Source organism: Cygnus olor, chromosome 1, assembly GCF_009769625.2.
Source record: "Cygnus olor isolate bCygOlo1 chromosome 1, bCygOlo1.pri.v2, whole genome shotgun sequence".
Lineage (NCBI taxonomy): Eukaryota > Metazoa > Chordata > Aves > Anseriformes > Anatidae > Cygnus > Cygnus olor.
The window spans coordinates 125,208,950-125,223,802 of NC_049169.1; the positions used below are offsets into that span (position 1 = coordinate 125,208,950).

Sequence of the window (14,853 nt, forward strand, 5' to 3'; positions counted from 1 at the left end):
ACAGTTGTCAATTGTGTAATTAATTCCGTAAATTAAGCACAACACAGAAATACAATCTAGTTCCACTTTCCACAAGGTCATAAAACCTATAACTCCAAACTCAACCGAGGCAACAGTTAGAGTGAGCCAGACATTGATCAGAGAGTCTGCCACCAGGAATGCAGAGAAGAAGAGCAGAAATAAAGCACTGATGCAGGAGTTTTGTAAGGGGGCTCCCACTGAAGAGGCATAACGATCCATGTACACAAATGATGGATTGAAAACGATGAATTTCACCTTGGAGGTGAGAGAGAGCTTCCTCAGGGTCTCCAGGAGGTCGTAAAGTTCTTCCCTCTTGGTTTCCATTGTCTTGGCCACCAAGAACATCCTGGAGGCCACAACATCGACTTCGTTATTGTATTTCTTGGAAAAGATGATATCCTCTGAAAAATGGGCAAACTGAGGGGCCTTCAAGAAGGAGTTCCTCAACATATCAGTGAAATTTTTCTTGGGCAATCCGGTAGATATGTTGAGTTTCCTAAGGTAATTTAAGTAGCTCTCAAACCAAGATATCCTCACAAAGCCCTTGGTATACTCCAGCACGTCCTCCTGGACACTGGTGTTCCAGTACTCTATCGACTCATAGATGTAGAACCCAATCACCGGGCTGTAGTTACTGAAATACTTCTGCTGGGCAGTAGTATACTCAATGGTCCGTGTGGCGGTCGCTACGATGTTGCTCAGGTCTGACCCTTCACTGACCTGCAGGTAGCCCATTAAGGCAAAGGAAATATAAACAAGGTAAAAGAGAACTACAAAAGGCTTGACATAAGTGTTTGTTATCCAGTCACAATAATAACGTTTAAGGAACCACACCAAAAGATGACTCTCGTAGGTGTTCGTTTCCTCTGAATCTGTCGTGTCCTCGCTGAATCTGGCTGTCAGAAGAAACCTATACCATGCAGGCTTCTCTTGCAATACCTCTGGCTTTGGTACCTTTCTACAGAAGATACTATGCTGGTAGTTGTTTTCTATGTAGCCAGTAAACACCAAGCTGGAACCATAAAAGGAGAGTACATAGAGGTAGTTGAAGAAAATTGCAATACAAGAATTGCAGCAGAAAATCCTGGCTGCTTCAATGTTAGTGAAGGGACTGGCACCTATTCCAAAAGTGACCAGGTACATGGCAGTGGTGAGAGAAAACGAGAGCATGGAGTCTGCAAATACGGCTGCAGTCCTCTCTTTAACATGTTGGTCTTCTCTAGTTTTTCTCCAGGAGGACAACATTTCAAATGTCCCATATAACCCATGACCTACAATAGAGAACAAAGCACGTGTTTAAAGTACTCAAATCAACATGTGGAATAACGTAACGTGGACATGCTAAAAGGCTCAGAGTAGATGCATCTGTCTTTTAACAACTCTTGAAGTAAACATCCTGCAGGAGAGAGAAAATATTATGGAGGTCTAAGCCACCGAAGCGCATTTGCTACCTGACTAGCAAACCTGCCAGAGCTGGAGGAGAGTTCTGCTTCACTGACGCAGGGTTGATGGGTTAAAGAAAAAGTATTTTCTCTGGCTGGCTGTTTCATTTCAATATCTTGGAGTGCCTGTGATGGAAGATGCTTTGAAATTAGTTTTTCCTGGTGATGGGATCTGACCTGTGGTGGAAACAAAGAAATATGACCTTGAAGTGCCTATGTTGGAAGCAGAGCTTTAGTTGGCTGCTTTGTAGAAAGACTGCAAAAGAATGAAACCTTCATGTAAGCTGAACACTGTCAAGTAACTCAGTCACTGACTTCTGCACTTCCTATGCATTTTTTTTTCAGGAAAAAGAAATCCTAGAAATGAAACAAACAAAAAAGCACAAATAGCTTTTAGAGACACAGAATGGTGGTACGTAAAACCAAATGCAGCTCTATTTCTCTTGGCATTTCCTATATTTTGTAATTTATTTAATTAACTCTTAAAATGAACATAACATTCATGAAAGGAAGTAATGACCATCAGACCTGAAATCCTGTGTGTAACCCGAAAGTGCAGGTAAACTGGGAAAAGTGCATGGTTTTATTTTAACCTCTGGTTGGCCATCCTCCTCTTTTGGCTTCTATTTTACGATCAATAACAAAGACGCATTCTGGGGATACAGACCTCTGCTCACTCTTAGCGGACTTGAGCTGGGAATACAGTCATCAGGCAAGGTATCAGATGAGAGTGGATGAGATGAAAGTAGGTTGAACTTCTACACAGAGGTGAAAGGAAAAATACAGTCTTTGTATCACAACCAGAATGTAAGGCTTTGTTATTTTTTTTGTGATACTTCACATCATGTTCATCTTTACTTAATAGATCCTTTCTATCTAATCCCATCCTCTTCTCTGCCTTTTAATTTCTCTTCCTCCTTATTCTTTTGCTGTTTCTCCTGTCCTCCCCTCCTTACCTCTCCTGTCAGCTCTTGCATTATCTTCAGAAGTTCTCAAAAGCCAGTCCACGGTGTTTTGCTCTTACCCACTCCCTGATAACATTAGATGAAATGATCAGAGCGGAATTACTTGCCGATGACACTGAAGTGCAGTCACTGGACTGCTGAAGTTGGTGCTTCAGTCAGCCAGGGCAAGGTAATTCACAGATCTCCATTAGGATTTCAGGCTGTCTGCAGACTACCAAAATTGCTCTATCAGCTATGTTCTCTTCATGATAGATGATTATCACTTTTGCCACAAGGGCTACAAATACCAGTCAAGAACCCCCCAAATGAACGAAGTATTCTCAAGAACATACCTTGTTTACTCTTAAGTTCCTCACATGGGCTAAATGTTTAATTCACTTGACAAAATAACCCTTTTGTGGTCAGTACCTTTTGTCTCCAATTCACTCCACCCTTCTTGCAAAGAATATCCTACCTACATTTTAACAGATGGCAGGCATGGTCACTCTGTTAATGCTGAAAAGAATGGGAATTGGGTATTTTATAAGGAGTCCAAAATATAGAGCTCATAAGATGAGATAATAGGACAGCTGGTGTACTTCCTTATCACGGTCACCTAGTATTTAGAGTAAGCAAGTCTGTGCCCTCATGCCTGGCAGATGTCATACCCGCCCTGTTATTTGGAGTCATGGCACAGAACACAAGTGTCCAATTTGTAGCAGTGTCATGGTTCTGGTCTTGGTATGGCATTTGGCATTCATCTGAATTGTCCCAAACAATGTTTTACAGGGCCAGGTCAAGACTGTCAATTTGATAACTAGCACTGTGACCCCTCTTAAAACTAATGGGGAATACTGGAACTCCCCAGACGTAAAACGAAGCAAAAAGCACAATCAGTGACTGGCACCCCGTTGTTAATTATACTTCAAATAGTTATGTTCTAGGCTCAGAAGGGAAAGCTATTAAGCTTGCTTCCAGTGTGTTCTTTGTAAAGACAGACTGACCTTTATTTAAATGTAACTGATCACTTGCCAAAGCAGGGAGTGAGAGGTTTAATCCATTTATGGCTCCCATAAGTCCTGCAGACAGGCTTGTCTGAGAGTTTCACATGGCATCATATGCATTAGCTTCTCGTGAGCAAAACAGTATAAAATGAGGTCATTGAATATTACAAATTACTTCCATCATGAGCTTTAGTTATAACATGTTTTTGCAAAACAACATTTCAGCATTAACAGGCTACTGCCTAAAAATATTCAGATAGCTGCATTAATTTGGAAAGCCTTTGACTTTGCAATGAAAAAAAAAAAATAGAGCTAATTAAATCAGATGCTGAGCAGGACTTTTTAAGTCATAAGATTTTGCATAATGTCTGATAAGAGTGACCCCTGATACAACATGTTGTCTTTAAGGAGGAAACAAAGAACACTCTGGGACACCACTTCATCTTACATCGTCTTCGGGACTAACCTAAAATGGAATCTGATTTGGAGAACGTTTCAAGCAAAGGCACAAAGAGACGTCCCCGCATGTGCTCCACAAAGCCAACGGAAAAACAGTGAGATACCGTTCTATTTTAGGATCGGTCCCTTTTGTTGCTCCCTACACGGGTCTGTGTTCTGGGAATTGGTATTTTCCTTCGATTGTACAATCTCTGACTTGTCTGCCCATGTGTATAACAGCTACAGAGTTGTAATTTACCTTTAGGAAGGCATGCCTGCATGACAAGCAAACCTGCATGCTTTTTGCATCAGCAGCACTACTGACCCAATCCAGTATGATAGGAGAAAAAAATGAAACCTGAACTTGTACACAAATTAGGCAGTCCAAAGATTAGCCTTGTTTAACTAGAAGGGGATTTACCTGACTTAATTTACTCCTCTAGCTACTGATTACAAGCACAGCTTGGGGTGCCTATCTCCAGCGTTGTCTAACTTGCTGATGCTTGTACAGGTCTCAGTCACCGAGATTAGGGCAGATAGGTCCATTGAGGCATTTTGCAAGAATTTGTTTCACTCTCCTGTCATTTCCTTTTCTATTTTTTTGTGTCCTTAACTGATTTGCACCAATTACTTTTATTCCTCTTGCTAGTGCTGTGTCTAACCTATATAATATTAACGAGAATAAGGCAATTTTTTCCTTGCAAATACATTATGTAATTACTTTAACCGATTTTCCCTTTTTACTAGCGACTTAGCCACAAATCTGTAATGATTTACAGCAATTTGTTCATTATTCACCGTCACTCAGTAAATAACAAATATGAACTCAACAGCTAATGGGCTATTGGAGATCTTTTCCTGTTGACATTTGCTATTATGATTCACTCGTCGTCCCCTACAGTCAGGCTGTACAACTATGCACTGAGAACAAGGAGTACAAGGAAAGACTGTTTTTTTTTTTTTTTTTAAATTTATTTATTTTTAAATTAAAAGAGGTTCTGAATGGGCAAATGAAAATGTTAGGGGAATATGAGAAGGGTATTGGAGAAGAGGGGGACCAAATTCTTTTTTTCCTTACTGGTATTTTCTACTACTTTGCATTGTAGAAGATACCCCTGCCACGTGTCTTGAATGACTGAGGGCAGAAATTCTGGCTTTTGCAGACAAAGAAAACACAGAGCATAGCTATCGTTATCTGTTATTTTGGAGGAGCTTAATTATTGCACATGCTGAAGTAGGCTATCTTTAATTTTAGAAACTAATAGCAATACCAGTAATAAAAACAATAAATGATTCCTAGCTTAAATACTGTGCTTTTATGAGTAACCTGAAAGTGCTATAAAAAGTTTCATTAGCCTCCTTCAGGATCAAGTCTTGCAATTACACATGCTCTGCAAAATCAATGGAGAGCATGCATAAGAGAAAAAAAAGCTTATAGGGAGTTGTGAAAGCTAAGGCAAAAATTTCTGTTGCTTAGTATTATCATTGCTTATCTAATTTTAAACAGTACTTATGTCCAGGCACTGTGACCATTCCTTTTAGTACCATTTTAAAATATCAAAAAAAGAGATGCATCCTTTCACCTGCTAAGTGGTTGTTCAAGCAAGTGGCACCAGCAGCTGGGGCTTGAGGCTGGCTCGGTTCCTGCCTGCTGAATGGCAATACCGAAGCACCGAGGGGTGATGGGATTTACAGCATCCCAGAGTCCGTGGCAGAGCAGTGAAGCCACTTCCCCACCACCGCAGCCACAGCCCAGCTCTGTTTGCTTGCCTTAATTGCTTCCCTGAAACCCAGGCTGCTGCTAGCTTTCCTTCTGTTTCAAGGACATGTTCAGTTTTGCACTAAAAGTAAGCGAGGTTTTGGGGTTTTGATCTTATCACAGTCAGAGGAAGGCTATGTATTCAAATAGACTTTTTCAGTAAGAGAAAGTAAGGGGAATGACTGAAAATGAAGTTTTGGTTCCTTTTCTTACAGTTTTACGCATCCACAAAGGAACAGAATAACAGCACACTGTGGGTCTCATCATTTGTTCTTGCTCTTTGGAAGGTTGTGTGCCTGTGTGTGCCTGTGTTTGATACCTGGGCAAAACCTCCCCATCAACATCTCCCTTAAAGGCTCTGAAGTTGCATTCTTCCACGCTTCCTTTGGAAGGTGGCGTTTCATGGGCAATTAATTTCATTCATCTCATTTTAAGGCACTTGCACACAAAGCACGAATACTGATCGACCTCCGCCTTGGTTGGGCTGAATGCTGCACCAGTATGGATGATGCCCACCACCTGCCAAATTCAGACTCACACAGCACTGGTGCAGGCAAACTGTACTCCTGTTGCTGCAGGCTGCTTCTTCCCCCTGCCCAGGCTCTTCTGTTCCTCATCACCCCAAGTCACTGCTACCAAGTCACCTGCTTCTGCAACATCCCTACTAAAGGGATGACCAGGATTAGAAACATCCACAGCATTTTTTTTTTTTTTTAATCTGAGATGTTTTCCTGATACTGATGGTGTGAAAGGCAGGCTGAAAATGGGAAGGAGTCATGGTAGGATGCATGACTGTGTCCTCGTGAACTGGATCAGCAAAACCTGACGTGGAAGCAGGGGTGTTGCTGGGGTTAAGTCTGGATTTTGATTTAAGGTTTTTGCCCGTATTGTAATGGCTCCATCCTTGCAACACAATCGGTTCAGCTGGACGAATGAGGTCTCACTTGGGTTGATTTAAGTCTGAAATCACCCCAGTGAATGGGAGCACTTGTCTGCAAGAGGAATTTAGTGTGCAGTGAGGAAGTGTGTGAATTTACAGAGCACGAGCTATTTTACACCAGCTTTCTTTGTGGAAAGAAAGCAAAAGGAAACCTGTGACGGACAACTCGATTCACATTCAAAGTGGAGTGGAATATCACCCACGGAGACAAACACTGGGTGAATTAACATGGAATAGCTAGGATGCTATAAATTCATATCCTGGCTTACTGCGGGCGTAGACAAGCTCTCAGGAACTGCACTTGTGCAAAATTAGTAGACAGGAGATCAGCATCATACCACAGGAATTGCCCTTTCCAAAATGATATCTGTAATAACATATGATATAATGAAGGTGCAATGAATTTTCCTAGCTGACAGTATTAAAAATAACAACGCACACCGCTCAGCTATGTGATTGCTTTCCACAGTAATGTCAACAAAGAGGCTGAGACAATTTCCCTCTGCTGACTTATTTTTTTCCAGCTAGACCAGCGAGCTCATCAGCTCCCATTTTACAAAAGGCCAGGTGAAGCTGCTAATCCAGACTCCCTGTGTCGCAGGGGCTGTAACCAACCAGTTGCTGAGTAGAAGGGTGACCTGCCTCATGCGGCCTCTCCCGGCAGGCACAATGTTAACTGGGAACACGTAGCAGCTTCCGAGTGCTGCTGAATATGCAGGCAGACCACGAGCATTTGCATCCAGCTGAAGCCAACATCTGGCTTCATACCACTAAAATAACTACCAAATCCACACCCTTCAGCATGCAAAGAGAATCAGAAGCAAGACTAGTTCGCACTACAGGTCTCACCAAGTTTATCACAATTTGGTGGCATGGGTTGAGCTGACCAGCTGAATTGTCAGCATGCTGCTGCAACAAACGGGAATTATTCCAACCAAGGCCTAACTTGGTGGTCCCTGAATGGCACATTTCACATCTGGGCATCCCAAAGCATGCAGACACGGCTGTCCCGAGCAGTACTGCAGAGCAAAGAAAACACCCTGCGTGTACCACTTGCTTGTCCTTCGCTTGCCTGCATGTTTCTGGGGGCCCGCTTCAGTGTAGAGTAACATCCTATAGGCCACTAATATCCCATAGGATACTAACACACTATATGGGGCTCCTGTGAGCCCCTGGCATGCACGCAGCATGTCCCCTGGCAGCACGCAGTGTGTGTCTCAGGACACCTGTATTTGCAATTATTTTCTTAACGACTGCTGCTTTTTACACCTATATCAATAAGGTGTGCTACGCCTGCAGATGTTAACATCTGATTTGGGGTCTTCCCCAAAAGAGAAGCATACTTTCTGAGATTAGATATGTCAGTCTGCTGGGCATTTAGGCGTGATACCAGCAGACTGACCTCTGGGATCACTTTACCTCTGCATATTAGCCATTCCCCCTCAGTTGCTGGGGCTGATCTCCCCAGACACGCTTACAGCAGTACCACTCATCCCAGCCAGAAAGCCCCAGGCAGGTCCATGTATCCCTTGGCTTGCTACTGGGACCACAAACGTGAGCATCTTGGTGTATTCACAGCAGACAAAAACCTGCCTCAGACCCCTGAGAGCCTATCAGTTCTGCTTTGTGCTGTATCTGCTTGGCAGGAAACAAAGAGAAATGTTTAATACTAAGCTGGAAGTATCCGCTGTGTTTCACAGCTGTGGGTGGCTGTGCCCACGGGAGCACAGCAATGCAGAGATGTCCCCGCACACCATGCAGCACGGGCTGCTGCACGCAGAGATGAAATCTTCAGCTGGTGCTTTATGCTAGGAGACCACAGCGTTATTTTTAGTTTTAGATCCTGCAGAAAGACTCTCTGGGCTGCTAAGCCTGCGCTCAGCTTGCTCGATGCGTAGGCAGTAGAGCAGTGTGCGTCTTGCAGCCCAGCACAAGGTTTCTGCCTCGTTCGGGTCTCGCGCAGTGCCTCCAAGCACAGAGTAAAAGGGGCTAGCTTGCTCATGACACCCACACAGATCTGCGGCCCCACCTTCATTCTGATCCCAGCTTTCTGGCAGCGAATGTCTGACATAATATCCCACCTTCTCTCTGTTTCTAAACATAACTCTTGGAAATGCAGCACAGGATTAGCTCCCTCTGCTCTTTTGTGAAACAGCCTGTTTTGGTCAGGCTTCACCCTTTCTGAATCACGCTTTCTCACTATGTGCACATTTGCACAAAGGATACCCTGATGGAAAGAAAGCACCCTCACGCTCTCTGTCTCGCTGTAAATACTCACAACCAGTGATCCCTGGGGTACGTGACGTGTCCCACTTACAAACTCCCCAACATCACCTTTCATCTTGGCAAACAAGCAATGACGGGCACATGTTTTAGAAACCAGTGCAATTCACAAGCTAATTTTACGAGCATGCTCTATATAATACAAGTTAAACTAAAATCATTCTAGATAGAAGTCCTTAGCTCTGAAGAAACACACATACACACAAGACAGATTTGGTTATTATCGTCATTTTTCTACCTACTAAGGAGAAGATAAACAAAGAACAAAAGAATTTTTAATGACTAGAACTAAACAATGCCTCAGTATTCATAGTCCTCTTCTTGCCATGATCCCTAATCAGCAATGGCAGTAAGATCATCAGCCACTTTTTATTTCTGGACTGTGTGCATTTTAAAGCCATTCATTATAAAAAGCAATCTTCTCACTTAATATTGCATTTTCAAATTATTATTTTTTAAACCCCATCAAATTCAGCTCCAATCAATGATCTCCTATTATAATGATTATATGGGTAACTCAGAAAGTACATGGTTAATCTTGAATTGTACCGTTGATTTCAATAGAGTTAAAAATACTGATTTAGGCTTTGGGAAAGTGCTGTTTTTTTTTTTTGCTTGGATCATCCTTTTTTAGTATTGAAAGAGTGTAATATTTGAGTTTTTGTTTTTACAGTTGTAGCAAGAATGTCAGATAAGCACTTTTCAGAAACAGAAATACATTTGAGAGAAAACTTGAGTGGCTTTTTTATTTTGAGACAGATAAGCAAAGCAAGTTATGGTTCAAAATCTACTTTTAGATTTAAAGTGAATATTTAATTCCACTTAAGAAAGGGTAAAGGCTTGTTTTGGCGTTTAAATAACAGGCTGTCAAGTCTGTTTAGACGTGTGACTTGCTTTCCTGTGTTTTCGTAAAAGACCTGGCAAAAGTTAAAAGTCATATTTCACTCAGCGCGATGGAAGGAGCTGAGTGTCAGTGAAATCTGATGTTAGCTGTTGGAATATTTACGTCTGTGCGGCACGCTCATCTATGAAGTGCTTCGTTTGGCTGGGTGGAGGATGGCACAGGGAGGAGGACACAGGACCCTGGGGCATGCATGGGCTGCCAGGACCACCCTCTGCACCGGGGCAGCTGCTTGGAAGGGCGAAATCTGGTACTGGGGTAGCAAAGAAAGGACAGATGTGGCTGGTGAGATGGGCTTCCCCAAGATGCACGGACCTCGAGCCTCGCTGGCCACAGGGGTTGTCAGATGTGGAGTTAGGTGTTACGCGTTACTGGGCTTGTCTCGTGTCTGACATGCTTTGAGTCATATCAGCAGGCAAAACTGCAACCTGATTTTCCCCGTGAAGTGAGTTTTTGACAGATTTCACGTGCACCGTTTGAAAAAAACAACAACAAAAAACCCCACAAAAAACAATTACTTAAAGGTAAATGAAAGCTACCTGCAATCTGTGAAAGGTTTACACTTACTGCGTTACAGAATAGCCAAGTGACATGCCATAGCTAGCAGCTACTGAAGGCAGAGTAAGATAGAGTCAGTATATGCAGGGCAAAATCAGATTTTAAATCTGTTTTACATTTCTAAGCCCACAAACCAGAATATCATTTGCTTCTAGGAGACCTTTCCTAGTGGAACTTAGCCCAGTGGAATTCGGATTAGTTGACTGCAATTCAAATTACCCTCTTCTGGTGAGAAAGCTGAAACCAAAACTCAGGCATAGTCTTAAATTCTCCTCTTTAGGCATTGTTTGCCATTACTCTTACTCATAAGATACAGATCAACCACATGTGAAACTCAGTGCTCAAAAACTTGCAGAACATCAGTTAGAGCACATATGAAGTATTATTTCTACTGATCAAAGAAGAAAAAAGGTGGGGTGGGGTCAGACAGAAAAACAATTACAAGTTTAGAACTCAGCCTGGACCTTCCACCAAGCACCCAGATATAACTTATTCCAGTTTAACTTAACTTAATCCATTTCCACCAGTGTCCTGCTCCAGCATGCCGAGGTCTCACCACCCAAAAATGACAGCCCCCTGCCACATGTGCCTCTTGGCTATTGCCTACCTGGGAGTGTTGTTAATGAGAGGCACTAAATGGGCACCACCGCTCTCACAACAAAGACCTAAAATGAAAAATCATATCAACTGCTCCTGACCTTCCCCAGGTCTTCAGGGACCAGCTGAGTCTGGTAGGAAAAATATACCACAAACTTTCCTAGTAAAAGGTTAATTTTTTATTTATTTATTTTTAACTGGGGAGCTTCAAATATATTTTCATATATGAGGAAGGTTCTCTTGAGGGACTTCACTACTTGAAGCAGTGAAGGTCTCAAGATGTCAAAGCCAGGCAAATTCACAGTATCTCTGACTGACAGGCCCTTCCATTAAACAAACACTGACTTCCCTCTAGTTAAAAGAATACGGACAGCAAAAGTATAACATCTTTCTGCTACTTTCTGCCTAAATAAATGCTCATTAAATGCACTGCATCCCCTGCAACACACTTCTCATATGAAAGAAATGCATGTTGGAGCACCACCAGTCCATAGGAAACACCTGGTCTCATTCCACGCTTGCACAGTACGTGGTTTCAGCATTAAACTGTTCTCTGGACTGACTTGGTATAAATACAGCTCCTCTTTTCCAAAAAGCATTGTATTTCCTGAGTCACCGATACTCCCCTGAAACCAAGGAGCACATACGTGTGTGAGAATGTCACTGAGGTTTGAGGTGGTGAGGGGGCAACACGGATGCAGGGGGCTGTGCCACCAAGGCTTTGCTGGCCTCACGTGCAGTTCTTGCACCGCAGGGGGACGTATCGGTGTGACGGTGTTTTAGACACCCCACCACCAAGTGTATCGTAAGCCTATTTCCCTCCTGTGCCTTAGTGGCTTCTTGGTGTTTGGGTTCCTCGGTGGATTTGGGGCGACAGATCCGTCAGGAGGAGAACTGGAGCGAGGGAGACCGGCAGGTAGAGGAGGTGGTTGATCAGCTCGCCTCGGGCGGAAAGTGGTGACTTTGGTGAGAGGACTGTGGTAGTCTGAGGAGCAGGGTGACCTGGTGGCCTACTTCTGCTCTTCTCCTCCAGGGACAGAAACGGCAGGTGGTGTCTGAGGGTCTGCAGGAGATGCGTGACTGCTTAGAGAAGTGAGGCGGGGACTGAGGAGAGGAGAGCAAAAGGAGAGGAGAGAGGAACAGCTAGGAAAACTGCATGCCTGGGAATCTACTCAGAGTAGATAAAACCAGATAATTCTGTTAGTTTATTTATTCAAGGGGAATAAAAGGAGGAAAACACAAATTGATTAGGTGTAAAATTGAGCTGCGCAGGATTGAATTGGGAAAGCTGAGCAGATGGAGTGACAAAAAAAACCCACAATACACTTCCAGGGCACTCCTGGGGAACTGTTCGAGAGCCAAGGATGCTACTGAAGAATATCAGGAAAAGGGTCAGGGCAATGGGCACAGCTGTGGCTGAGGAGAAAAAGATGAAGCTTGGGGGGACCAAAACACCCTGAGAGCTGTGCAGGGATGAGGGAGGAGATGCTATGCCTGGAACAGGGAAATGGGAGAGATTTACTGGAGGGAGTTGCCCCCAAATGCAATGGGACAAACAGGAGGAGAAAGGGACGGGGGGCAGTGCGAGGTGATGCTCCTAGCTGAGGAACACGTCTCTCCCGGCAGGCAGGGACAGGAAAGGCAGGCTGACAAGGGGAGCGAGAAAGCTCAGTGTGGGGAATAAAGACAAGAGAGGCTCGGTACGCTTCACATTTTTATTAGCTGACAACAGAAAAATTGGTGGAAAAGTGCTATACAAAGTCAAACATCTGTGTGTTTGTTACCTTTACGTGTGGACTGAAGGGCACCTGGGAGACCTGTGCAGGAGCTGTATCTTTCTCTTTGTAACCCTCTGTATGTAACCGATGTTGACACTTTGGTTTTATTGAATATAGCAAACACTTGGGTGCTTGATAGGGGAGATAATGAATGCTTTTAGGGCTTCCAACCTGGCATGTCTCAATTCCCTACTAGCACGTTCTTTCCTAAATCCGAAGGAGTGGGGTTGGCACTTTACAAGCTGCACAGGGGGCTTGAGCCCTGCTGTCCTGAGCACCCTCATCCCCCTGGGGTCTCCACACTGGCTGTCGGCTGCTTGGTTCAGCGGCTTGCTGCCTTCACGGTTCTAACCCCGCAGTCCTCGCACCCCCCTAGCGCTCCGTGTCGCTCCCATCATCAAGCATGGGGAACTATCGGGTACCTCCCAAAGCATCAGGCACCGCTGGCCTCTTCCTCCTGCCCCTGGGCACCCTCCCACCGAATATCGAGGCGCTGCTGCCACGTGGCAAGAGCTGCCGCAGGTGCCGCGACGCGGCAGCGTGGGACGAGGGACGCGGTAAGCATCCGTCCCTATTTTGTCGGGTTTCGCACCAGGCTCGCTACCCTTCTTTCAGTTTACAGCAAGCTGCAAGCTCAAGCTGCTCTCCTAGCTGCTAACTGCGTTTCCTGTGCCAGCGTAACCAGCAGCGCGTTTTCCGACCCCAGGCTAAATATAAGCGTATGGAGCTGGCCCCGCGTCTCTGCCCGTATCTGGCAGCGCCTGGCAGCCACCGTCACTCTACAGAGCCCGTCCCTGCCACCAACTTGGCAGGCGGCAAGAGCCGCGTCTCCCCCAGCGAGCTGCAGGAGCGTCTGAAGGGACAGGGAACAGATTGCGAGCTCTCTCCTAAGGACAGAGGGCAGCGCTGGGATTTGCTTCTCAACATCTACGTCGAATGCTGCGCCCCGCCTGCAGGAGGTGAAAAAGTCACACCAAAACCTTATTTGGCCAGCACTGCTGGTTGTTCAGTGGCTTATTTTATTATATATTTTTTTTTTTTTAGGAAACCGATATTTTTGAATGATTGGCAGTTAAACAGCATTTAATGCGTAAGGGAAACTTATGATGAATACATCAGCATCTGTGCCAGACCAAACATCTGTAGATTTCAGTGGAGCAGGCAATTGGAAATCAGGATTTTGATTCTGCTTTTCAGCTGACATGATAACTCAGCTATTTTAAATTCAGCTGAATTACAATTTTTTTTTTTTTTTGGATATATAATTCTTAGGGTCAAAAATGGATAGACTTATTGCAGCAAAGAATTCGACGTTAACTTGGCGTGTGAGTACCCCTGCCCTTAAATGACTCGTTTACATGCTGCTAAATGCAGATGCTGATAGTTTTAAGGAACCGCCAAGGCATATGCTAATTCTAAATATGCCCACATGAACGGCGGGAGCCTGCCAAGTTTCACAGGCTGCAGGCTTTGCTCTCACACTAGAAGCACCTGTATAAACCCAGGGCTTGCGATGAAAGGTTCCCTGCTGGACTTCAGGAGATTTCCCCGGAGAAGAGGGAGGCGGCAGGCAGCGTGCCCTCTGCCTGCTGGCCTCCGTGGAGCTGGAAACCTGCCGCAGCACAAACATCACCCCTGCAGAGGCACCTGCTGGGCACATGCAGGCAGGCACCAATGACTGAGCTACCGCGACTTAATGAGTTACCTTTCATCGGCTGAGCTATGGCAACCCGCCTTAATTAAAGAGGAAAAGAAATTAGGAGAAACTCGCCATGAAGGTGATTAAACCCAAAGCACGGGAGGTTTAAGCTAGTATGTCATATTTAACAGGTGGTGTAGGCAAAAGATGTTCCTGTCTGCACTTACTCTGAGCTTGGGAGTGCAGCTTGGTAAGCCGTGCTAATTTAATTGCTTGTAATTGTCCCAGTGGCGCAAAAGCTAAGGAGGCAACACATACAGAGGCTGGCACCCTTCACTACAGATTGCTTATTTTTGGAAATGGCTGGTGCTGAAGGGCTGTACAAGATGGATAAAATTGAGTAGTACAGAGCACACTGAACTGAGTATTTTGCAGACATATTGCCTAAATTATTAGAACAGGCTTGTAACTGGACAAACTGCTTAAGCTATTCAGAAAGTAATTCCTGAAAATACGAAAAAATAGGCAATTGCAAAACATTGCTGACCG

The 14,853-nt window shown here is 44.4% G+C and overlaps 1 protein-coding gene across 1 annotated transcript in view; it reads right to left on the minus strand.

Annotated features, from left to right (window-relative positions):
* Positions 1 to 14,853, minus strand: part of PTCHD1 (patched domain containing 1) — a 31,986-nt gene that overhangs the window by 1,800 nt on the left and 15,333 nt on the right. The window contains exon 3 of the mRNA XM_040531893.1: positions 1 to 1,292. This exon is cut by the window's left edge and continues 1,800 nt beyond it. Within this exon, the coding sequence (XP_040387827.1) occupies positions 1 to 1,292 (1,292 nt within the window). The remainder of the gene's footprint in view (positions 1,293 to 14,853) is intronic.